This window comes from Dreissena polymorpha, chromosome 14 (assembly GCF_020536995.1).
Source record: "Dreissena polymorpha isolate Duluth1 chromosome 14, UMN_Dpol_1.0, whole genome shotgun sequence".
Lineage (NCBI taxonomy): Eukaryota > Metazoa > Mollusca > Bivalvia > Myida > Dreissenidae > Dreissena > Dreissena polymorpha.
Genome location: NC_068368.1, coordinates 64255623 through 64279707, shown reverse-complemented (window position 1 = coordinate 64279707; position 24085 = coordinate 64255623). Strand labels below are relative to the sequence as shown.

At 36.4% G+C, this 24085-nt stretch overlaps 2 protein-coding genes and 1 long non-coding RNA gene across 7 annotated transcripts in view; 1 reads left to right on the top strand and 2 right to left on the bottom strand.

The window, feature by feature from the left end:
* Nucleotides 1-15969, top strand: part of LOC127859044 (failed axon connections homolog) — a 20453-nt gene extending 4484 nt beyond the window's left edge. Inside the window, exons 1-6 of one of the 2 annotated variants that reach the window (XM_052396446.1) lie at nucleotides 591-727; nucleotides 6230-6362; nucleotides 7684-7880; nucleotides 13283-13482; nucleotides 13748-13867; nucleotides 14862-15969. In XM_052396446.1, coding sequence (XP_052252406.1) covers nucleotides 714-727; nucleotides 6230-6362; nucleotides 7684-7880; nucleotides 13283-13482; nucleotides 13748-13867; nucleotides 14862-14968 — 771 coding nt within the window. In that variant the 5' untranslated portion in view covers nucleotides 591-713 and the 3' untranslated portion in view covers nucleotides 14969-15969. Of the gene's footprint in view, nucleotides 1-590; nucleotides 728-6229; nucleotides 6363-7683; nucleotides 7881-13282; nucleotides 13483-13747; nucleotides 13868-14861 lie in introns of those variants that run through there. The other variant, XM_052396445.1, reaches the window with a different exon arrangement.
* The window catches only part of LOC127859043 (failed axon connections homolog), a 262441-nt gene that overhangs the window by 83571 nt on the left and 154785 nt on the right, over nucleotides 1-24085 (bottom strand). The gene's annotated exons all lie outside the window — the stretch shown is intronic.
* The window catches only part of LOC127859046 (uncharacterized), a 19414-nt gene continuing 9081 nt past the window's right edge, over nucleotides 13753-24085 (bottom strand). Inside the window, exon 2 of the long non-coding RNA XR_008039246.1 lies at nucleotides 13753-13869. This is a non-coding gene — a long non-coding RNA (uncharacterized LOC127859046). The remainder of the gene's footprint in view (nucleotides 13870-24085) is intronic.

Here is a 24085-nt window from a genome sequence, read left to right as displayed (position 1 = left end):
CGTGTTCACACAGTTTATCTCTTTTTTGTCTGTAGATAACTTATAATCGCGATTTTTGATCCGATTGATATGTGTCGCTTTCTGAGAAAACTTGGCATAATTTATGTGCGTAAAGTGTCGTCCCAGATTAGCCTGTACAGTCTGCACAGGCTAATCAGGGACAACGCTTTCCGGATTATGTGGTTATGCGGACAGCACAGGCTAATCTGGGACGACACTTTACGCACATGCATTAAGCCAAATTTTTTCAGAACGCGACTCCTATAATTGCTTAGCTTTACCGACATACACCAACATAAACGCTTTATGTCTTTTTTGTATATATTTATTGTTTCTGATGAATGCGAAACTTCAAACCTAGACCATAACATTAATTTTGTCTCATCATCTGGCAGTATTTTATTAGAAATAACATGGGAGTAGAAAGCAACAAAAATCATGGGAAATAAAACTCATGCTGTTTCGCATTTCCGTTTTTAAAGGGAAACCTTTCAAGTATTAAAAAGAAACAGTTGAGTATCTCTTAATATCTCGCTTCAAGCCGTTAACCAGGCTATATTTTTGTCGAACGCGCGATTCGAATTAGCACAATTGCCTCGCGATGTTTCAATATAAGCGCTCGCGAATCTAACAGATGCGTTTACTGTTCAGTGTCCTAGGATAAATATTCAAATTTCTATGTGAATTGCCTCTGGAAATTTCTAGGTTTATTCATGGGAAAATCAAGGTGAGAGGTGCATTTTTGTTTTAAGATCAGCAGTTTGCATGCCCGTTCAAATTTGTGTTGTTGTTTGTACGCATATTTTTACATATAATCGTGTTTTATGTTAAATGCTCAATCATTGTTTCTTCCCCAGTTGATGCCGTTGTTTATCATATATTAAGCAGTTGTTTTGCTACCGTCTTTATGCAGATTCAAGTATTCATGTTATTATCAAACAATGTATGTTGTATGTGGATTGAAAGCATGTGTGCAGTCAACAATATCCACGTCAAGTACACATCATAGCGTTATATTATAGTATTATTATTATATTTGCATCACAGTACAGCGTGTTTCCACTCTATGCATTTTTCGAACGTATTCACTGGACAGGGCTATCGCATGGACGGACGGACCAACGGGATGGGCAGACAAAATGACAGACAGACATACAGACAGACGGATGGACGGACGGACTGACAGACAGAGAGACAAACAGGCGGACAGACAGACAGACGGATGGACGGGCGGACAGACAGACAGACAGACAGACAGACAGACAGACAGACAGACAGACAAACAGACAGACCGACTGAGGCAGACAGACAGACAAAATGACATACAGACAAAATGACAGATAAAATGACAGACAGACAAAATGAAAAACAGACAGACAGACAGACGAATGGACGGACGGACAGACAGACTCAGAATTGTTCACTGGTCATCGGTATGCGCACATACAGTTGTCGTAACCAATCTTTACCCATCGCAAACACAGCCGTTAGTTTGTAGTTCAACATTGAGTTAATAGTATTTCCTTAGTTATGACATTCCTATCCACTTACGCGAAAGTGTATCTATAATCGTTTTGTTGAATGTCATCGACAGTTAATGAATAGTCGTTATTCTATATTAAATGAACCTAAATACGCTAATAAATATAAATAGCCGTATTACAGCCGTTCGATGATTTTTTTTGCCAGACCGTTGTTTAGACTTATTCTGAACGCCAATTATTTTATGTTTACTCGTAACACATTAAAATAAGAATTATACGCGCAACTAACTTTTAACCCATTTATGCCCAGTGGACTCTCCCATCCTTCTAAATTGGATCAATTTATTTCCAAAATTAAGGATGTCTAGTATATTTATTTCTATATTTATAATATTTCTTACAGAAATTTCTTTAAGCAAACAACGCAGACCCTGATGAGACGCCGCATCATGCGGCGTCTCTTCTGGGTCTATGCTGTTTGCCAATGCCTTTTTTCTAGACGCTAGGCATAAATGGGTTAATTATTCAGAATGTAAATACATGTAGTGAACGAAAGTATACCATACCCCCAGGCACGTTACACTTCATTAAAATGCTATTCTGAATGTATACTTTGTCCGAATCAGTTTAAAGTCACGCTCTATGATAACGGGGTTTAATGCATTTGTGTAAAGTATTGTCCTATTTTAGCCTATGCAATCTGCACAGGCTAATCACGGCCGAAACCTTCCGCTTGAACTGGATTTTTGTTAAGAAAAAAATTGCTCTAAACAAAGAACGAAAAGATGAAAGTGTCGTCTCTGATTAGTCTGTGCGGACTGCACAGGCTTATCTGGGACGACAATTAAAGCACATGCATAAAACCTTGTTTTGACAGAGAGAGTTTTATTTCATTTTTGAAGTATGAGGCAGAGGGAAAATATAATTAATGCGTAGACTGAAATTAATTTTTCAGAACATCTGTTCCCGCAAAACCACTGTAATCTAGGCACTTCTTTTACCCTTTGTTAAAAGGGGCCTTTTCACAGATTTGGGCATTTTTTTAACTTATTCATTAAATGCTTTATATTGATACATGTAAACATTGGATCGTAAAAGCTCCAGTAAAAAATCAAGAAAAAAATTAAAAAAGGGAAAAGAACATTGCCCGGAGCAGGTTTCGAACCAGTGACCCCTGGAGTCCTGCCAGAGTCCTGAAGTAAAAACGCTTTAGCCTACTGAGCTATTCCGCCGAGTACACATTTTTGACGTATTTTATACCTTATATAAGCAATCTTCGTAGTTTCACAAAATTTAACGACAAAAACAGAACTCTCCAAATTATTCAATCGTTTCGCGTTGCAACGCTTTATAATTTTTAGGTTTTAAAATCGTCAAAAGATGCATATAATGGCTATATTAGAGCATGGTTAATGTTCAGTATTACTGTTTCCTCACAAATATCATAACTAAAACGAAAACTTACGAATCTGAAACAACTTTTTTCAATTTTGTCAATTTACCAAAGCGTGAAAAGATCCCTTTAAAGCGAAATCACACAATGAAGGCATTTTGATACACTTGTTAGTTACCGTAAAATCACTTAAATATAGGCATTTTGATACGCTCTTTGTACCCAGTATTACAAAACGTTATACAATTTTGATAGATTTAACTATATTCCAAAGTACAGCAAAGCTTGGTATTACACATGTTCTAACAGAAAATGTCGCCGTTACAAGGGTCCTGAGTGTGCAAAAACGTCCCTCACAAGCATAACTTCACGTTTTATTGCGATTTATAACTTATATCAAGTTAAAATCATGGTCGGTATAGGGACGTCAACAACGTTGACCGCGATCTGACCTTATGCCGTTCGATCTAACCTTTTACCTTTTATATATTTTTTTTATGTAAAAAATTGTTTTATGACATATTGATAGTGTTAAAGTGACTTTACTTGGCCATGCGCCAAAATACCTGTGCTATCGCGTTGTCGCCATCTGGATTTTAATGTGCCACCACGATGGCCCTAATTGTATTCCGTAAGTGTGGACTACCTGCCCCTCTTAATTAAATAGCTCACTTCAAGCCGTTTAAAGTTTTGCTGAATGTCATCGACGGTTAATAAATAGTAGTTATCCTATATATCATGAATCTAAATATGTTAATAAATATAATTGACCGTAACACATATAATTAACCGTTCAGTTACTCTGGTATGGTAATATGGAACCACATACCGGTTAGTATTCGCCAATCTCTCACTCTCACCACTTTCAAACATAGGCTTAAGAAATATTTCCTCATTGAGGCGCAAAATGAGTCTCACGCATAGCAACATTTTTCTGTTTTCCTCTTATTTAAAAGTCAAATACTCCTCCATAAGTGTCGAAATGATTACTGTAGATTTAATTTCCGCAAACAAATATACATATTGCTTTTTCAAACTATGTATATAGTTAGGAGGTGCAGGCTATTCTTCATAACAGTTGTGTAATTTCATATCCTATTGTGAACAACACTGGACATGAATATTGTTTTCTGTCATTATAATATTTGTGTATATCAGCCTCTTCTATCAATCGTAAACTATTTCAAGAATAATGTATTCCACGTTTTTAAACTCTGACTTTGTACAATTATGTACGCGGCTGTTTTTGTTAACTTTTTGATATTGTTATTGGTCGTGTTAATTAAGATATGGTAATTGTATAATTGTTTGTGTGTTTAGGTGTGTGCGTGCGCGCGCGTGTGTGTGTGCGTGCGTGCGTTAGAGTGTGTGCATATGGGAAAATGTAATCAACAATACATTTATATTCTTAAATACTTTCTGTTAATAAATATTTGTTCCTTGAGACCATTTCAATATAGGAAGAGAAATGAATAATATAAGAGAAGTCATATAATATACTTGCATTTTTATGACACTTCTATTACACTGTTACAGTACTCTTATGTCCGTCAAAGTCTACGTGTTTGCATTATAATGTAGAAATGCATTATAAATACCATAGTTGTTTGAAGGCCTCATTGAAAATAAGATTGCCATTGTTAAACTGTTTGCATGACTTTGTATCAATGTGTTGTCTTTATGAGTTACCTTCGGAAAATAAAGATATTACTATTATTATTATTATTATTATTATGATTATTATTATTATTATTATTATTATTATTATTATTATTATTATTATTATAATTATTATTACAGCCGTTCGATGATATTTGTTTTGCCATACCGTTATTTAGACTTATTCTGAACGCGATTTATTTTATGTTCCACATAACACCATAAAATAAGAATTATACACGCATATATGTTTTAATTATTCCGAATGAAAATTCTTTTAGTGAACGAAACTTTTCCATCCCTTCAGGCACGTTACACTTTATTAAATTGCTATTCTGAATGTATACACGTTACACTTCATTCAATTGCTATTCTGAATGTATTCTTTTGTTCAAATCAGATTTGAGCCGCGCTCTACGAAAACGGTTTTGTAATGCATTTGTGCAACGTATTGTACTACTCAACAAAAGTTATAACCGACCAATTGATATTGTACAAATGGTGATAATAAAATGTTTAAGTATTTGGTATAATTTGTTTTTGCTATGCACATTACGCAGAGTTTAAATATCCCAAATTATCAAGTGGTCGGTTATAACTTTTGTTGTGTATATTAGCCTATGCAATCTGCACAGGCGTATCAGGGCCGAAACTTTCCGCTTAAACTTCATATTTGCTAAGAAAAAAACTTTCTTTACACGAAAAATAAAAATGAAAGAAGAAACTGTCGTCTCTGATTAGTCTGTGCGGACTGCACAGGCTTATCTGGCACAATTAAAGCACATGCATAAAACCTCGTTTTGACAGAGCGAGGTTCATTTCACTTTTGAACTATGAGGAAGAGGGAAAATAAAATTAATGCCTAGGCTTAAATTAATTTGGCAGAACATTTGTTCCCGCAATACCACGGGAATGTGGGCATTTTTTGTTACACTTTGTTTAAAGCGAAATCACATTAATGAAGACAATTTGATACACTTTTTAATTACCGGAAAATCACATAAATAAAGGCATTTTGATAAACTTTTTGCACCCATCATTACAAAACGTTATACCATATTTATAAATTTAACGATATTCCAAAGTAGAGCACAAAAACAAGTCCACCTTATGCACACTTATCTCGTTACGAAGAGAACATATTAAATAGCATATGCAACCATGTGTTATTTTTTTTTTTAATTTAAAGTGAATGAATAAATTATAATTATATATGAAAATTATATCTTTGGCGTAACTGAACTATCTATCTATACAAAGCATTAACGATTCTTGTAATGGTATCAGAAAACGTAGCTGAAATGGCATCTGAAACGCAAAAGACGTTTTCAAGATAAAAAATAATAATTGAAAAGTGGCGTTTCCCGGACCCCAAACACTGCCTGGCTGAAATGGGACTCTTTCTACGTCACTAGCTGTTGCTACTATATCAGCCGCGTCGTGCGAATATGGGTCTAATGTCATATGCGGCCACCGTAATTCCAGACCAGCCTGTGGATCCGCTCAGTTAGACCAGGGGCAACCCTGTCCGCTAACGCGACCACGAAACCTTACTTGACTGTATGGCGGACAGGGTAGCTCCTGACCTGACTGCGAGGATGCGCAGGCGGGTCTTAAGCAACGCTCGCCGCGTATAGCATAAGACCCATTTCGCATATCGCGGCTCATGTGAAATGCTTGTCTGTTGTTTCAGACAATGCGGGAAGGACTACCCAGCGGACACCGTGATTCTGCACCAGTTCCCTCGCGGACCACGTGCGCCGAGCATGTCCGGCTTCTGTCTCAAACTAGAGACCTTCCTACGTATGACCAACATCCCCTTCAAGGTGCGTTCGATCTTTCAAGTTTTCAATCTCCACTTAGAGATTACGTTCCATGCTCTGACATACAATCTCCACGCAGAGTTGTCGTTCCATGCTTAAACATACAATCTCTGCAATCCCAAGAAAATCCTACCACATTTGGTAGGATTTTTGTTTTGTTTAAGTATTATGTTATGAAAGGAAGTATAATTTTCTTTAATATTTTAAAAATAGTGTATAGGTTTAGGTTCAAAATTAAACTAAAATTAAATAAAAAAATAAGAATAACAAAGGAAAAAATTATGTACCACGTGGCTCGGTTATCATCACGTGGTTGGTTATTAAGGCATGGATTTGATCCAGCTATGATGGTTCCAGTAATATCTCTGCGCGGAGTTTGCCAAGTTATAATGAGTCTCGCTCTGAGAGAATGAGACTCAATGTATGTAACTTCTCCCAAATTAGCCGGTACAATCCGCACAGGCTAATCAGGGACGACACTTTCCGCCTAGGCTGGATTTTCGTTTATAATAGACTTTACTTAAACGAAACATTCCATATAAGCTGAAAGTGTCGTCCCTGATTAACCTGTGCGGATCTCACAGGCTAAGCTGGGACGACATGTTACTCATATGCATGAAGCCAAGTTTCCCAAGATCCTCAAATCCTTACTCTTGCAAGATTCTACAGAATTCATCGGTGTCACGTGGGTGATGTGCGAAATATTTGCACACGGTGAGATCTTAACGTTCACGTACACGTGGAGGCTTTCAACAAACGGAATTTCCGGATTCACTTGATTTGATGTGTCGCTCATTGGTAAAACTGTCACATGCAAAATGAAAGAAAGAAATATTTAGTTTACCGTTGAATTCTTTTAGGACCTTCTGCGCACCGATATGAAACTAGAAAATGATATATATAGCTTCTCTATGCATCGCATTTGTGTTGGTTAATATTACTCAGCATATAACACTTACAGAAAGTGTGTTTACGCAACGCTTCAGCTTTCAAATTTTATGCGGTTGGAAGCAAACGATTCAATTGTATCCTGATTAACGAAGTAAATATTGAACTTAATATTAAATGCATAATGTACATTGAGTTGCATTTACTTCTTGATTTCACTACTACAAGTAGCATTATGGTCACATGTAATTGTCAAAGAATTGAAATTTGTGTTGGGGATGCAACTTTAGGCCAAGTCAGCTCACTTAAATTGCTTCACCGTGGCTTCGACACCGGTTTTATGTGTGTAAGTGTTTCGTCTTAGGGTTTGAAATGAGGGCTAAGAATCTTGAATCTATTAAGAAAGGTCTTTAAGGGTTAATTTACCTCATTACAGAACGAGCTTGGCTACAAGACAGGCCCCAAGGATAAGTCGCCCTGGATCGAGTATAACGGTGCGACCATGGGGGACTCGCAGATGATCATGGAATACCTGAGCGAGAAATGTCAGGTTGACCTTGACAAACACCTGTCCGACCACCAGAAGGCGCTGGGGCGGGCGATACGGGTACTAGCGGAAGACCATATGTACTGGTAGGTGGTTTTAGCAGCCCGGGGCGGGCGATACGGGTACTAGCGGAAGACCATATGTACTGGTAGGTGGTTTAAGCAGCCCGGGGCGGGTGATACGGGTACTAGCGGAAGACCATATGTACTGGTAGGTGGGCTATACGGGTACTAGCGAAAGACCATATGTACTGGTAGGTGGGCTATACGGGTACTAGCGGAAGACCATATGTACTGGTTGGTGAAAACCATATGTACTGGTAGGTGGGCTATACGGGTACTAGCGGAAGACCATATGTACTGGTAGGTGGGCTATACGGGTACTAGCGGAAGACCATATGTACTGGTAGGTGCGCTATACGGGTACTAGCGGAAGACCATATGTACTGGTAGGTGAAGACCATATGCACTGGTAGGTGGGCTATACGGGTACTAGCGGAAGACCATATGTACTGGTAGGTGGGCTATACGGGTACTAGCGGAAGACCACATGTACTGGTAGGTGAAGACCATATGTACTGGTAGGTGAAGACCATATGTACTGGTAGGTGAAGACCATATGTACTTGTAGGTGGGCTATACGGGTACTAGAGGAAGACCATATGTACTGGTAGGTGAAGACCATATGTACTGGTAGGTGGGCTATACGGGTACTAGAGGAAGACCATATGTACTGGTAGGTGAAGACCATATGTACTGGTACGTGGTTTTAGCAGCCCGAATATGCTAATCAATGACGACACTTTCCACTTAAATGGAATTTTTAGTTAAGGGAAGGGTTTTTGTTTAGAAGAGGATTCCTTTAAACGATAAATTTCATTTAAGCGTTAAGTGTCGTCCCGGATTAGCCTGTTTAGTTCTTAAAAGCTCATCAGGGACGAAACTATTCATCTATGCTGGATTTTTGTGTAGATGACAATTTATTTTAACGAATAAAACAAACGAATAGTGATGTTCCTGATAAGCCTATTCAGTCCGCTTCGACCGCATTTCCGTTTAGAAGAGAACTCGATATTTAAAACTTGGAATTCCATAACATCGGCAAGTCTCGTCCCTGGTTAGTCTGTGCAGTCCGCCTACATTGATATCCCGTTTAGAAGAAACCTCTTTAAAACGAAGAATTCCATAAAAGCTGTAGGTGTTTTCCCTGATTAGACTGCGAGGACTTCACGGGCTAATCAGGGACGAAATTTACCCACAATCATTGAGGCCAGTTATCACAGGACGAGGCCCATATGTATGTTGTATGATACAAAAAGTTTTAAATGACAAAAACGTACGCTAGAATTACGGTAGTGCCCCTTTAAACAGAATCGACGTTTTTTTGGTTTGCAAACGAAGTGGAGCTTTTAAACAAAAGAAATATTACTCCATGTTAAACGCACTGCGGGAAATCACGTGTTCACAAAAGTACATCGTACGCACAAAATGGCGGAAAAAGCTCTCGCTTAATGACGAAAATCAAGGTATTTTTCATATTTTACAATATCTAAATTAATGATAACTATGCGCAAAGTACCCGCTTTGTCTCCTTATGTGCTCTGGTAATTGTCGTTTTTCTTAGATTTCTGTAGTTTCATTCATTCGGACACAATAAACAATGAAAATTGTACATCGTCTGAACATACTTTATTTTGACGCGTTTGCTGTTCAAGATGACAAACAAACAAATAAATATAACAGTTTTTGCTTTCTAACATGCTTAGAATATTTCGTACAAGGTTTTCCACGTTGATTAAGCTTTTTAAGATCTGCGGCGAGTAATTTGAAAAATAGTACATCGTCTGAACGTTTTTTGTTTGAGTACATTGTATGAACGGTTTTGAGTACATCATGTGAACTGCTTTTGTTTTTACTTTTAATGCGATGTTGATCATAATCAAATTGTAATAACATCAGTGATAAGCCAAGCGATTTGTCGTCCAAATGACGTTCCGTACTATGATCAGAAAACACAAAATCCTCGAAAAAGGTTGTTATTTATATATATAAAAGCATGACAATAATGTAATAGGAGGTAATTCATTTGGTCGAAAGATCCTTGGCTTTTTACATATTTATATTTAAAAAGACCAAATGTAGTTTGCAGTAAAACTAAACTGAACTTAACATTTCTATTAACATACTTGGCGCATGTGACATTTCTTTTTTTACATACTTGGCGCATGTGAGAACTTATTAAAAATATAATGCTCGGCTCGAAACAGTGGCAGCTCTGAGCTTACGGTGATTTTGACAAGCTTCAAAAATATATGTAGTATACAATATTAAATGTAAATGTTAGTCTGAATTACATATACATGTATGTGGTAAGCGATGCATAATTATTTTTGTAAAGATAAAATATTGATGTTAAAAAATAAATTGGCATAATTAGATGTCTGTTATATAAAGCTGTTTTGTTATTTTAGAATGCTCCAAAAGTCAAGTCTATCGCTTCATCGCTTGAAGAGAAAGCGCTTGAAAACATCGCAAACAATACGATTAGTTACACGAAAATGCATTTCGTCAACTGCATGTCACACTGGAGTTTGTCTGCAATAAATTACACCTGTGTTAACGCCCATTAAGTCACCATTTTGTTCACCATTGTTAAAAGTATCTCAACCCAAAAAGCGAGCAAAGAAAAGCATTTTTGCAAGGGCTATTTTTCAGCAGCAGCCATCTTGTGAAAAATATGCCGTGGCATTCATGACGCTACTTAGATAAAAAAAACTTCAGCGTACAGTTTATATAGTATTGACATACCTGTACGCTGAAGCCAACCCCGTATCGAAAGTCAACCAGAGTCGTAACATATTTATGTCACGCTATAAATAAAAAAAGCTCATTTTCTTGGATACATTTCTACGTATATTGGTGAATGAATATAAATTACTGCATCAGGGAATATTTTAAGGTTCAAATGTTTAAAATGCATCTTACAATTAGATAAAAATAACTCTCATCAGTCTGAAATTCACAATTTTTACGCCATTGTCGCTTTGTCACGTGACGTGTTTTCATTTGGATACTTTCGGATCGACCTTGACAATTTTTGCTGAAATTGTACACATTACTTTCGTTTTCTGAAATCTATTATTTGTGATTAACAACTTACGTCTGGTGGATTATAAGACTGATTTCAGTGTGAATCAGGTAGTTTAAAATAATATTTACCTTGATTTTGTATTTACACTACAGTTTGTTTACAAAACAAGCCAGAATAAACTAAAATACCGGGAAATGTCATTCTGAATTTGAAAACACTTGAGCACATGGTATGTTACTAAAAATAGAAATAACGTCATATGACCGTGAATCTCGGGAGATTCGCATTTCAAGAAAGTCTGTCACATCACTGTTTTTTTTTATATGTAAGAGCAGAATAGATAAATTTTAAATGTTTAAGATAGTATTTTGTGAAAGAATATATCAGTTAAATGTGAAAAATGTCAATCTTTCCGATCAAGTGGTTGATTTGGGGCCAATAACTGCATTAAAAAGCTGTTTTGGACCGGTCTTTGTTAACTGTCAACTTTTCGGGAATTTCTGGTTGACTTTCTTTATGGGGTTGGTCCATAACTTTAAAGTCGCGCCTGTCAAAAATCATAAAAAGTGACATGTACAGTTATGGTAGCCAGAACTAGACGCTACTGAATCAGATTTTTTTTCTAAACATTAACAACTGATCAGTCAAAACGAAAAGCGAACAGTTAAGTGGAATCGATATCGAGTGAATCTCAAAGCTATGAGAACACTACAGCACAAGCAGACAATTAAACGAGATACATATTCGTAAAATAGTTTTTACTAATGTATCTAAGATATAATATATGTGTACATTTACATCTCAAATATTTACTCTTATCAGATTCTACCACCTCCTTTTAATACTAATTTTATGAATTGTTATAGACTTTCCGAATGCTTTAAGAATGCTTTGTGCTATTTTATGCCAAATACAAATTATGTTAATGTTATGTCATGAAATAAAATTTAATGTTTATAAAGAAGTCATTATGACCTAGTGTTATATTTTATATGCAACATCATATAGAGGCCCTCGAATACATGTATGTGTTATATAATCTTAACTGGGGTCAGAAGTTGCCACACGCAGGAAGTAAATTTTTTTATTGAAGCTAAATAACTGATAAAATAACTTCCTACCGGACATGTGCCCAATTTGATAGGGGGGGGGGGGGGGGGGGGGCAGATATAAGACATTAGCAAAAAACAGTAAATACACTTTACAAAAGTTATGATGCTTCAAGAGAAATCTACTGGTTTAAAGCATTTTGAGGACTTTTATATTTATTATCTGTTTAATATCTATTATACCCGGTACAAGAATGTCTTCCTATCTATGCTATCAGAATATACTGATGTTGATAGCCTAGCGCAATGTTGAAATTATGCATTTGTACACTTAAGCATGTGGTGCATTACAACTAGTGTTTTGTGTATTTTCTTCATTGTCAGATATAAGTTCCAATAGACAATATCAGTGCAGCAATATTTTTTTTATAAACGATAGTGTTATCATGCAAGGCTTAGAAAACAAAAAGCAAGAGCCTTGGCGAGTGCTTTTTCGTTTTCGTGCCTAGCATGATAAACCTGATCTATAATCAACGCTTATCTATTATTCTATTTATCCCACTTTTTATTTTGTAAACCTTTTTATTTAAACAAAATTTGTTTGACTTGATAATTTCGCTGGATTTATGACGTCATTTCGTCGAAATATTGACATCATTTCCTGCCGTTGATGATCGATGATATTCAATCAATGGGGCTTTAATCAACCGAAATCGCTGTAAAAGTGGGATAAAACATGATAAAACATAGTAAAATTGAGATCTGTTACTCACAGCATTACTGGTGGCATACATAATTTACTTTAACAATTAAATCCTGAGTATCTACATGACCGGTGATGGCATCGTAATTATGGTCATTTCATTTGATGGCATATTAATTCTCTCTATTCTGGGTGATGACATAATAATTATCTCCACTATTTGTTTTCATTATTCTTTCCCTTACCGGCGTTACTTCATAGTTCTGGCATGTACCGGTGATGGCATCATAATTCACTCTCTTACCGATGATGCAATCATAATTCTGTTCATTTTCGATAATGACGTCATAATTCTGTCCAATACCGGTGATGACATCATAATTCTGTCCAATACCGCTTGTTACGCCATTTTTATATCCTTTACCGGTTATGATATCATTTATGATCAAACAAGTAACATCCTCATAAAGCACTTGTTAGTTGGTTCTGCTAGAGATGTGGGTGTTTCACAGGGCGGAGACAAAGGCGGAAACTTTATCATTACTTAATAATTATCTCCATAACACCGTTGATGACATCACAATTGTGTCCATTGCAGCTGATTACATTACTATTATTTACCTTACCGATTATATTGTTTCCACAGGTTGGTTCTGCTAGAGAGGTGGGTGTATCACCGGGCGGAGACTAAGGCGGAAAAACTCACCAAGTTGCCATCGCTTTTCGTCTGGGAGATTGGCAGACGAACAAATAACCAAGCGCATGCGCAGGGCCTTGGACGCCACACTCAACCGGAAGTGGAGAGACTGTTGCGTGAAGATTTGAAGGCTATTTCTGATTTCTTAGGTATTTTGGGTTTACATACAAATACAAATAGAAAACATGGTCACATTTTAAAATATTTTTAGACTGCCGGTATTTGAATCTTTAACGTAAAACACACGAATTATAAACACTTAAAATGACTGTAGACTGTAAATTATTGGAATCCCTTAATAGAATAAATTATTCGGGTTAATTTCGGACTTTTTAAAAAATCCGTTTCATTTATTGTTTGGTGGCATTATCGCCATATTATTTTGTTGAATTGTTCAGACTTAAATTCCCCCAGGAGACAAGAAGTTCCTATTTGGTGACGACGCATGCGCCGTGGATTGCGCCGTGTTCGGTCAACTGTGTCAGGTGATGTGGCACGTTCCCAGTGCTGTCACCGCGAAGGCGTACCTTGAAGGTCTGTAGGAGAAATGTGGAACCAGACTTTAGCCCGTGTTATCAATATCGTGCAAAAACATGAGCCTCGTTCTGGGAAAACTTTACTTAATGCATATGCGTAAGGTGTCTTCATAGATAAGCCTGCGTAGTCTGCACACTTTTTCGCTTTTCGCTGGGTACGAAGGCCCGCTATGAATACGAGTTGCAAGGTTAATAACAATAGGAATCGAGCTTAGGTCTGGTAAAACAGGCCTGAATGCTTGTGCATTAATTTTCGTCCCAGATTAGCCTGTGTAGTCCAAGAACGAGGCTAATTTTAAGTACGACTTACAACTTTTCTAAATTAAATAGCTATAAATGAACTAATTTTACGTTAATAACTATTAAACTTCTCAATTGTTGTATAGAGACCAGAACACGTGAACCGCAACTTTCTGAGACTCGTTAAAATGAACCAAATCAAGTAATACCTACATCCCATTTTGTCTAAAAAGCTTTAGGGACGTAGCTCGTAAGTTACTAACGACTAGCAATCTAGTTACTATGGTAACAACTTATCTTTTGGCACTTTAAATTTGTCGACTTGTTGCGAGTCAAAACTAATTAACTTAATGGTCCCCAGATCTACCAAGCTAAACCGATTCAAAGCTTTCTGAAACTAAACACACTTAAAATCTTCTCGTCGAGCGTGAATGGAAAGCATTGATATTTACCAAGAAATCACTGTTAGGTTTCAGAATTGGGGAGTTCAGCGGGAAACAGACGCGAATGCGATAAAAGCCCCCATCCTCTAAATTAAAAAAAATCCCCTCACAATTTACTTTGAGTTGTTTCAATTTTTTTCTTACTTTCTATTGCATGTTTTTTTATTGAGAAAAAGGAAGGTTTTGGAAGTACCTACCTGCTAAATGTTGACTTTTAAAAACTTTCAATGTTGTTTTACATCAAATTACATAAGAATGTGTATAAGTATAGTGTGGCTTTGTTTCTATAAAAATGAACCTTTGTTTCAGAGTCTTTGCCGAACTTGAAAAGTTACGTTGAGCGCATGCGCACTGCGTACTGGCCTGACTGGGACGAGTGTGTAACCGACTGCTTCACAAAAGAACCGACAAAATAAACAGACCCGACCAAATAAAAATATTTTCGTTGCTATGAGAAATTGCTGTGATTTGCCTTTCATCAAAGGCTCCACAGGGTACATAAATATCAAACAAAAAGCAAAGAGGCATATTATAAATATCAAACAAAAAGCAAAGTTGCATATTATTAAAATGCCATTAAGCAAATTTAATAGGGCGGGTATTCACAATTATGTTTTCAATTTGTAAACACAAATATATCATCTTTAGTATTTAATGTAGCTTGTGTGGTATTTCTACGATTTTGTGTTTAAATTTGTATGTTTGTTATGACGTTTTCTTGACCCATCATCGCTCCTTTTCATAACAGGTCTATTCTCTTTTCCCTAAATTAATTTTTAAATCAAATGAAACATCCTTATCTGTACATAAACACAATTTTATGTTGTTTAATTTAAGTCCGTTTACTGTTAAATTGAACCACTAGGTGAGCAGAGTCTTGCCTATGTAACTATGTGCAATATGTGCATAGCATACAGCGTATCTTAAGGAGTTTAAACATCCAGGAATATGATATTAACAATTTAGAAATTTCAAATTCCCACGCGTGTGAACAAAAGAAATAGAACAATTTCATCAGTTTTGCTCATCGTTGGAGATCGGTATGAAGCTACTCGCCATACGTCCCGAGCCTCGAACATCTCATTAAGCTAGTTAGATATTCCTTTATTTATTAAACTAATAATTTCAAAACAAAACCTGTATGCGTGTGCACATTTCTTGCATCAACTTCAAAGAAGTATTTTACGATCATGAGAAATAATATCTTATTGAAGGAATAGTTGTTTCATAGCGCATTTTTATTTGTTTTGTGAAACTTTCATTGCCTTTGGCATTTGTTCGTTTTAAATGTTTATACCGTTTTAGAATAGTTAAGTTGACCATTAAAATACTTATACAATATTATGCTTGCATGATATTCTGAAAACTTGTATTAGTCGAGTTCGATGTGTAATGTCTAATAAAGTTAAGTATTGTTTTCACGGAATTACTGTACCAAACGCTCCGAGCTACTGAACGGTTATGACCGGATATCGGTGACCTGCACGACTCCAGGCCCCGTGTTCACAAAACATTTTTTTGCAATCGAAAATTGATTTTGCTTGTCATTGAAAATGGATTTCCAATGTATTTGATAAGCAAAGATTAAAATCGATGTCGGTTAAAATCGATTTTTGATTGCAAAATCGTTTTGTGAACACGGAGCCAGGAGTTGCGATGGCAGACTGACTGTAAACTGGTATATTTTAATGCAGCGGCAACTAGGCATACACCGTTTTAATTAGGGATGGCAAAATTATTTGAATATTCGAATATTCGCTTGAATGGTCAGTATTCGAATATCAGAATTGATATTCGCATATTCGCATTTTTTCCAAACGTAATTGCCCTAATATTGAATGAACTGCGGGCCGCTTATCTATTGGCATCCGAAATCATTTGGGATTAACATGTTTGATGTGACGTTCTTGGTGGCCCGTATAAGCGTTGATTGCGCAATGCCAAGTCAAAGTCCAAAATTTTATTGCATAAACATTATACAATGTTACAGCACAATAAATAATAGTGCAATGGAGAAGTACAAAGTCAACAGAACATACACCAAAGTAGTTAGCATCACATATCTAGCAATAATGGCAAAAGTGAAGCATTATACATAAAGTATTCGTAAATGAAAAGTGAGGTTGATTTATTCTAGTGGAAAAAAAGTATATAAATGGTGTCTTTATAATTAATCAGTGCCTATTCTCAATTTCTCGGCATTATATATAAATTTGGCAATATTATATAAGCTGGTATTACATGTTGATTTCAGAAGTAATTCGAATTTATTTAGGGTAGGCCAGTGACAGTAATAAGGTTTAAAATATTTAATTGTGCGCTTCTTATACATTTAGCAATCAAGTAATAAATGGTATTCTGTTTCAATATGATTCATGTTGCAGGATCGACAGGTTCGTTCATTCACGGGCATGTTCGTATATCTGCCGGTTTCAATAGCAAGTTTACGCGATGATGTTCTGAATCTAGCCAGAGAAAATCTGTATTTCTTTTCATGAATTTGTTGCAAATATGGCTCTAATTTGAGTTCTTGTTTAACAAGAGAATAATATTTTAGTTTAGAAGATGAATTTACCTGGAGATGCCAGGTTTGGTGATAACTATCTATAATTTGCCTTTTAACAGTTTCAAGGGTTGTTAAATCTAAATGTTCTGTGTTCCAAATATCACCAAAACCATAAGTTACTAGACATTCCTTTATATTTGATACCCAATTGTTTTTGTCATTAGTTCTGTTTCTTAGCGTATCTCTCTTTAGCATGTTATACACCTTTTTTACAATGTGATCGTTCGGCATATTTATCAGTTTATACCAATATTTTAGCGCATTAATTTGACGACATACATGAAAAGGGATCCTACCGAGTTCTCCGTACAGTGCGGATAAGTTTGTGGATTTTTTTTACTCCAAGAAGTGATCTCAAAAATTTAGTATGAATTAATTCAATGTCTTTTGCTTGATGGAAGCCCCATATTTCAGAGCAAAAATTAAGAATTGGTGCAACAATGGAGTCAAATAGTTTGATTCTTTGCTGGGTTGGTAAATCAATTGCATCAAATACCTGAAATAATTTACTTAATGAAAAGGATGCATGTTGTGCTATCAATTTTTGGGATCTAAAAAAGTTACCATTTTTGAACAAGTGTATGCCTAGGTATTTCAACGAACTTACAGTTTCAACTAAGGTATTGTAATTATATAGCTTAAAATTTGTAGCCCTTCCTCTTTTAAAAACCATAGCTTTGTTTTTGAGACATTAATTTTCAGCACCCATGCATCACAATAATTTTCAACATCTTTTAATATAATTTTAAGTGTTTCTGGTGATTTGGCGAACAACACCATATCATCTGCATATAATAACAGAAAAAAATCTTCAGAGTATCAATGCATACAATTCCTGGAAGGTCGTTATGGGTAACGTTATGTATAATATCATTTATAAAAAAACATGGCTAACAGTGGAGAGCTGGGGTCTCCCTGTTTGACACCGATTGAACAATTAAAAAATGCAGAAAGTGAATTTTTATAACGAACACATGATTTAACACAGTTGTACATAGCTTTTAGTGCGTTCACAAAGTGACCGCTTACATTTTCTGTTAGAAGCTTTTGCCATAACATGGTATGATCGATACTGTCAACAAATTGTTGATAGTCTATAAAAACACAATACAGTTTTTCTTTTTCGCTTAGAACGTTTGTGATAATTGAATGTAATATGAATATACTGTCAGAAATTGATATTTCTTTTTGAAATCCGAATTGATTGGGTAATAATGTATTATGTTGTATGGACCAGTTTCTCAATCTATTCAAAAGTATTTGAGAGTATATTTTTTCAAGTATGTTAAATAAGGTTATACCTCTGTAATTTGTGGGGTCATTTGCGACACCTTTCTTGAAAATAGGGGTAATGATTCCTTTACCCCATGACACTGGATACTCATGAGTAAAGAATATACGGTTGTACAATGTTTTAAGAAACGGAATGATGATATCAATACTAGACTTAAACATTTCTGCTGTAAGTTCATCTATTCCAGGGCCCTTATTGTTGTTTTGCGCGTTTACCGCAGCACGTATTTCTAACTCGGATATTTCTGCGTCTAAGAAATATCAAAAATGTCGGTAATATTTACATGTTGGTGTTCATGATTTTTTACGGATGGTGACAGTTCACCGAACATTTCCCGGAAATGTTCATAAAGATGGTCGGTTGTGAGCGAATCAGCCGAATCAACAGTTTTTGTTGTACAATTTCTAATGGATTCCCAGAAGGAGCGCGGATTACTTTTTGCACAATGCAATATATACACTCTAAGAAACGCCCCGAACTGTTGTTTGCCAATGGGGTGCCAATAAACGGCTTCAATTGACTGGCGAATAATAATTCAGTTTCTGTGATCACACTATGTACAGCCATTAAAATGTGTGAATTTCTCAAATTGCGCAATGCAATATACACACTCTAAGAAAGGGCCCGAACTGTTGTCTGTCAATTAGGTGCCGATTACGCAAGCGTTGTACCCCCCACCCACTTTTAACGAATTTACGCGAATCAAAGATATTATCCCAAGACAACCCGATCGTTATTATAAAATTTCAAATATAAAAACATTATATTACATGATAGTTTTCCTTACATGCTTCCTTGAATATTTGGTGTACTCTGCATGCCTTATTGATATGTTTCTTTATATAGACGTACATGCTATCGTTACTTTTAAATTTCAAATAAAAATAAAATTCTATGACATTATTTTTTCCTTCTATTTTTGCCCGAGTACAGTATGGGTCATAGTAATAGCCGACAGCGATACAATTATTCGATAGCAACGTTAATGAACAGCTTCGTATTCAGCAAACGTATATAACTTATAAAAAATGGAAGTTAACACAGAACAAGTTTCACTCGTTTCTGATATATTTCGCCTAAAAAGGCTTTTTCAAAGTTAGTTTTTACAATTAAGCTACATGTTCCTACTTTTTCTCAACACAAAAATTGTATATTCAATTGTATTTATGTGTCAATTTATATTGAATATCCCTACTGGATACGAAACTTAGTAATAGAAGTTAAATCAATCCATCCGTTGTATGCGAATATTAGAATATTCGATTGAATGGATTTGCGATTATTCGAATACCAATATAGGTATTCGATGCCATCCCTAGTTTTAATAGTAGCACCTTTTCCAACAAGGTCAACCATATTTGCTGAAATATAATTCCTGGAGTAAATCCTATTTCATAGATTCTTAAATTCGAAGACCACGTGTCATCGGACGGTCATCAAACGGAAACGTACATACGGACCATAAAAGTTTAACCTCGACCTCGAGTGACCTTCCAACTGAATATAGAAGCACTAGTCGACCTGAATCAAAGAGCAGACAAGATCAGACATGTTGTTAAGGAACCAAATTCGGAAAGATAGCAGATAAAAACGGTCAGGGGTAAAAGTGTTAACTTTAAGTACAAATGTTTTGCAACAATGTTTGTCGCTTAGGATGAAAATTTCACAGAATTTTTTTATAGATATATTTGACAATTCCGCCTTTACAAGAACATGCAACTTATGCAGAATATGGTAAACGTGTTCTTATATAACCTTGCATCGCCATTACCTTCTTGGTGCACCCCAGAGTTTATTTACAGGTCATGCTGCGTCTACGCAACTGCATGAATGTACTGACCTGCCCCTGTGACATTTCATGCGAAGTTTTGAATTATAAGTCAAAGTAGATCGAATAAACCCAGGCTGCCCGGGAATTTGCCAAATATATTATTGTGGGGTACACACCAATACGCGGTGACCAATGAGACCCTAATGTCCACTCGTAGACAATTTCTTGTTAGGCTCATCAGCTGTGAAATTTAGCAGTCGAAAGGTACAGGAGCCATTTAAAACTATTCTATTCAGAAATGAGAACGTTTTTTCTGTCCAGCCATTTTTTTTGTACATCCTTAATTATTGATGTCCAACTTAAATAACACACATCTTCATTGATGTGATTTTTTTTGTATTGCAGTATCAAGCCTTAGTCAATAACTTACATTTTCCGAAAGAAGAAGAACAACTTGACAGTACTTTTGAATAAATATGCAATGTTATTTTCAAATAATTAAGTGATGCAGCACTGGAAAACACACACAATTTACCAATGTCACTTCCAATACTAATTTTATGTGCTAGCATTCGCTGATTTCAATAACAACCTAGACAACAAAAACTATTTATCACAAAAGGACTAGGTTCACGAAAGTGCCTATTTGGCGCTGTATTTTCGGAAAAATCAAATCAAAAAGCAATGAAATGTATTATTTGATATTGTTTTTACGTTGTCTAACATTCGTTTATACAATAAATACAGAAACTTTTTGTGTTCGTCGTCTTTTACCAATGGTAACATGATTGATTTTTGGCAGTATGTCAAAAATGTGTTTTTTAGCCAAATGCTACATGGTAAAGGCTATATAAACTGTGTTCCGCCACATGCTAAATCAAGATAATGAAGAACCCCATGATTGTTTAATTGATACGATTTTTTATGTGACCTTACCTTGTTGTTGCTGTTGCTGTTTAGAACAGGCACCCACCGCGAGTAGTCATATCCAGCGTTGTTTTTGTATAAACTATGCTTATCAAATTTTAATATTCTATAAGCACAATTTAATACTTAATATGTATTTTATCCTGGGCTTGGTTTTGTTCCGACTTTTCATTGCAAGTAACATTACGACTCGCGAAATTTCATTACACTTATCCTTAAAGCATTTATTCAACTTCTTACTCACGTTTGTGATTGGTAATATCCATTGCATGTAATCAATTCCTTCTTAGCCTGTTAATTTGTTTGCTCCTTTTTGCATTAGATGCCATCATTCCTTTTGCAATCGTAAAACTCCTTTGATTGAAATCACATTTTTGTCAGCCGTCAGCCATCTTACTTCCTGTGTTCGTAACGGTTGAATTATCTCAAGTCAATGTTATCAGCCATGAATAGAAAACGCCCGCATCATGTCATGGAATTATGCACGGTGGGCCACCGCTCTTGTAAATGTCATAATTTAACTGCGCTCATGTTTAATTCTTATTTAAAGTCCAAGATGGCTGCCATTTGTATGTTTTACTCAGTCAGTTGTTAAGTTGATGTTCGAATGTAGTTCTGTCGTAATGACGTCATTGACCAGTTATTTCGTCACCGACCACTTTTTGCCCATGTATTCTTGGTCATTGGCCAATAGTTGGTCAATGACCACCTTTCGACCATTTTTTTACGTCTTTTCGCCCCAGATTTTTGGTCGATCCCATCACAGAATATATAAAGAGCCATTTTTTTGCTCCAAGTCAGTCTCGCTCAGATTTTCTTATTTGAACCATCTCCACGTCACTTTATAACAGAAATCTAACTTAAAATTCTTTCGAGTACGTGGTTTTGAATGCTATTACTTTAAAATGGTTAATTTTAATACTTAATACTAGAATTTTACTAACAGTCTCACATAAAAAGTAACTATTTAAGCGTTAGCTGCATGTATTATATTAATGCACTTGTGTAAATTAATCTGTCTTTGATCAGTCAAATATATTGAAGATTTTAATATCGCTATATTGGAAACAATCTGTATCTGTTCAAAAGGATCAGTGTTAATAGTACACATTATTATGTTAGACAGTGGGTGCCTGTTTATACATGTAATATTATATAAATTTTGAACACAAGAGAAACGGAAATTAACAAATAAATAAGTAGTTTGAAACGTTCATGGTCTTTAGTCAATTTTATTAAAATCCAATATCGTATCTTAACACTCATAGATCTGCACAATCGGCAAGAACGCTAAGTAATTTATGGTGATCGGCGGCGGAATACTTTAAAAAATTTAAATAATCGAGTATTCAGTGATTCGTTCCTAGTCTTCGAAAAAAATAAAATAAACCGCTACCAACGCATTCCGTTTGATATTAAAACATTGACATAGTGGTCATTCCGTGAAATAAAAACAAGACAATATATTTATTGTACGTTTATTACAGCATTTATATAGAACGTGGTGCATAATAATTGAATGAAATAAAACACTAATAATAACATTTAATCTGTAACAATATATCAACGACACTTGTTTTCTTCAATCATTCAACTAAGCATAACATCACTGAGACTCAGGTTAGCTCAGGGGCGCAGCAGCTAGATGACTCCGGGGAAGTTTTCTTCCCTCAGGCAGAACAAGATGGCAACAGTTCATGTAGTGACGAAGAGTCGACTTCCGAGGCAGACCTGTAGACGCTCTCTGAGGTTTCCGGTAGAGCGTGAGGCGTGACCGTACAGAGGGTCGTCGAGGGCGGTCAACCAAACCCCGCGAAGCCATCGAGTTCATTTATGGAGCGCTCAGGGATCTGGTGTCCGAAGTAAGAGGAATAAAGTCCAGTCAAGCGGGACTCGAGGCGCGCCTATCCCAGACAGAGCATTCATCTGTTAAGCAGGTAGCTCCCGTTAATGAACGTGCGCACAGGCCCCAGCAATCAGGGTACATGCAGTCATCCGATGAACGGATACCACAGTCTGATTGCAACAGTCTTGAGGCACGAATATTGCCTTCAGAATACGGTCAGCCCAGAGGACGATGTAAAGAACCTAGTAGGCCCGTGTCAAGCCAACCTTTTGTAAGCAGCCAATAACCATGCAGAAAATCGAAACACAAATCGTGCCCCAATGCAACACATGCCCAACATATTGAGACGCCATTACCCTGCAGGAGATCAAATCTTTAGTAACGATCGATGTTGTGGTCACTTATCGTCGCATTGCCTCAATGAGTCACGCATATCTAGACCACACGAGCGGATGCGTATCCCTCCATTTGACGGTAAAGAGGATTGGAAAGTTTAGGTGACTCGTTTTGATGTGATCTCAGATCGGTTTGGCTGGAGTGATGATATGCGCTTTGACCAGCCTCTACAAAGACAAGAAGGTCAAGCCGCCGAATTCGCATTCACACAGCTCCCACCTTCAACGCTCCGCACTTACCTGGATCTTAAAGCGGAGCTAAATAGCAGATTTAGAGTATTTTAAACTTCAAAAACATTTGCGGTCAAGTTCACACGGCGTGACCAAAGGCATGGTGAGACAACAGAGTCTTAAGCTGCGGAGCTCAAGATGCTATACGATAGAGAGCACCCTCACCGCGATAGAAGAACCAGAGATAAAGACCTGGTTCGCAGATTCCTTGACGGCTTGCAAGATGAAGAAGTTAAGTTTGAGGTAGAATACCATAAAGAGCCTACAACGATTGATGAAGCGGTCTACAACGTGGTTTAACTAATGCAAACCAGAGCGGGATTTGAGGGCGAGCGGGGTCATTAAAGAACAACAAGGAGAGCGGTTGAAAAAGAATCTTTCTACGAAGCACAGTAAGCTCCAAACAAGCAACCATCATACAACAAGGCAATTAAGTGGCATAAGAGGCCTCAGCCGGACGCAACAGAAAGCAACGACGGAGTGCTACAACAAATATTAAAACG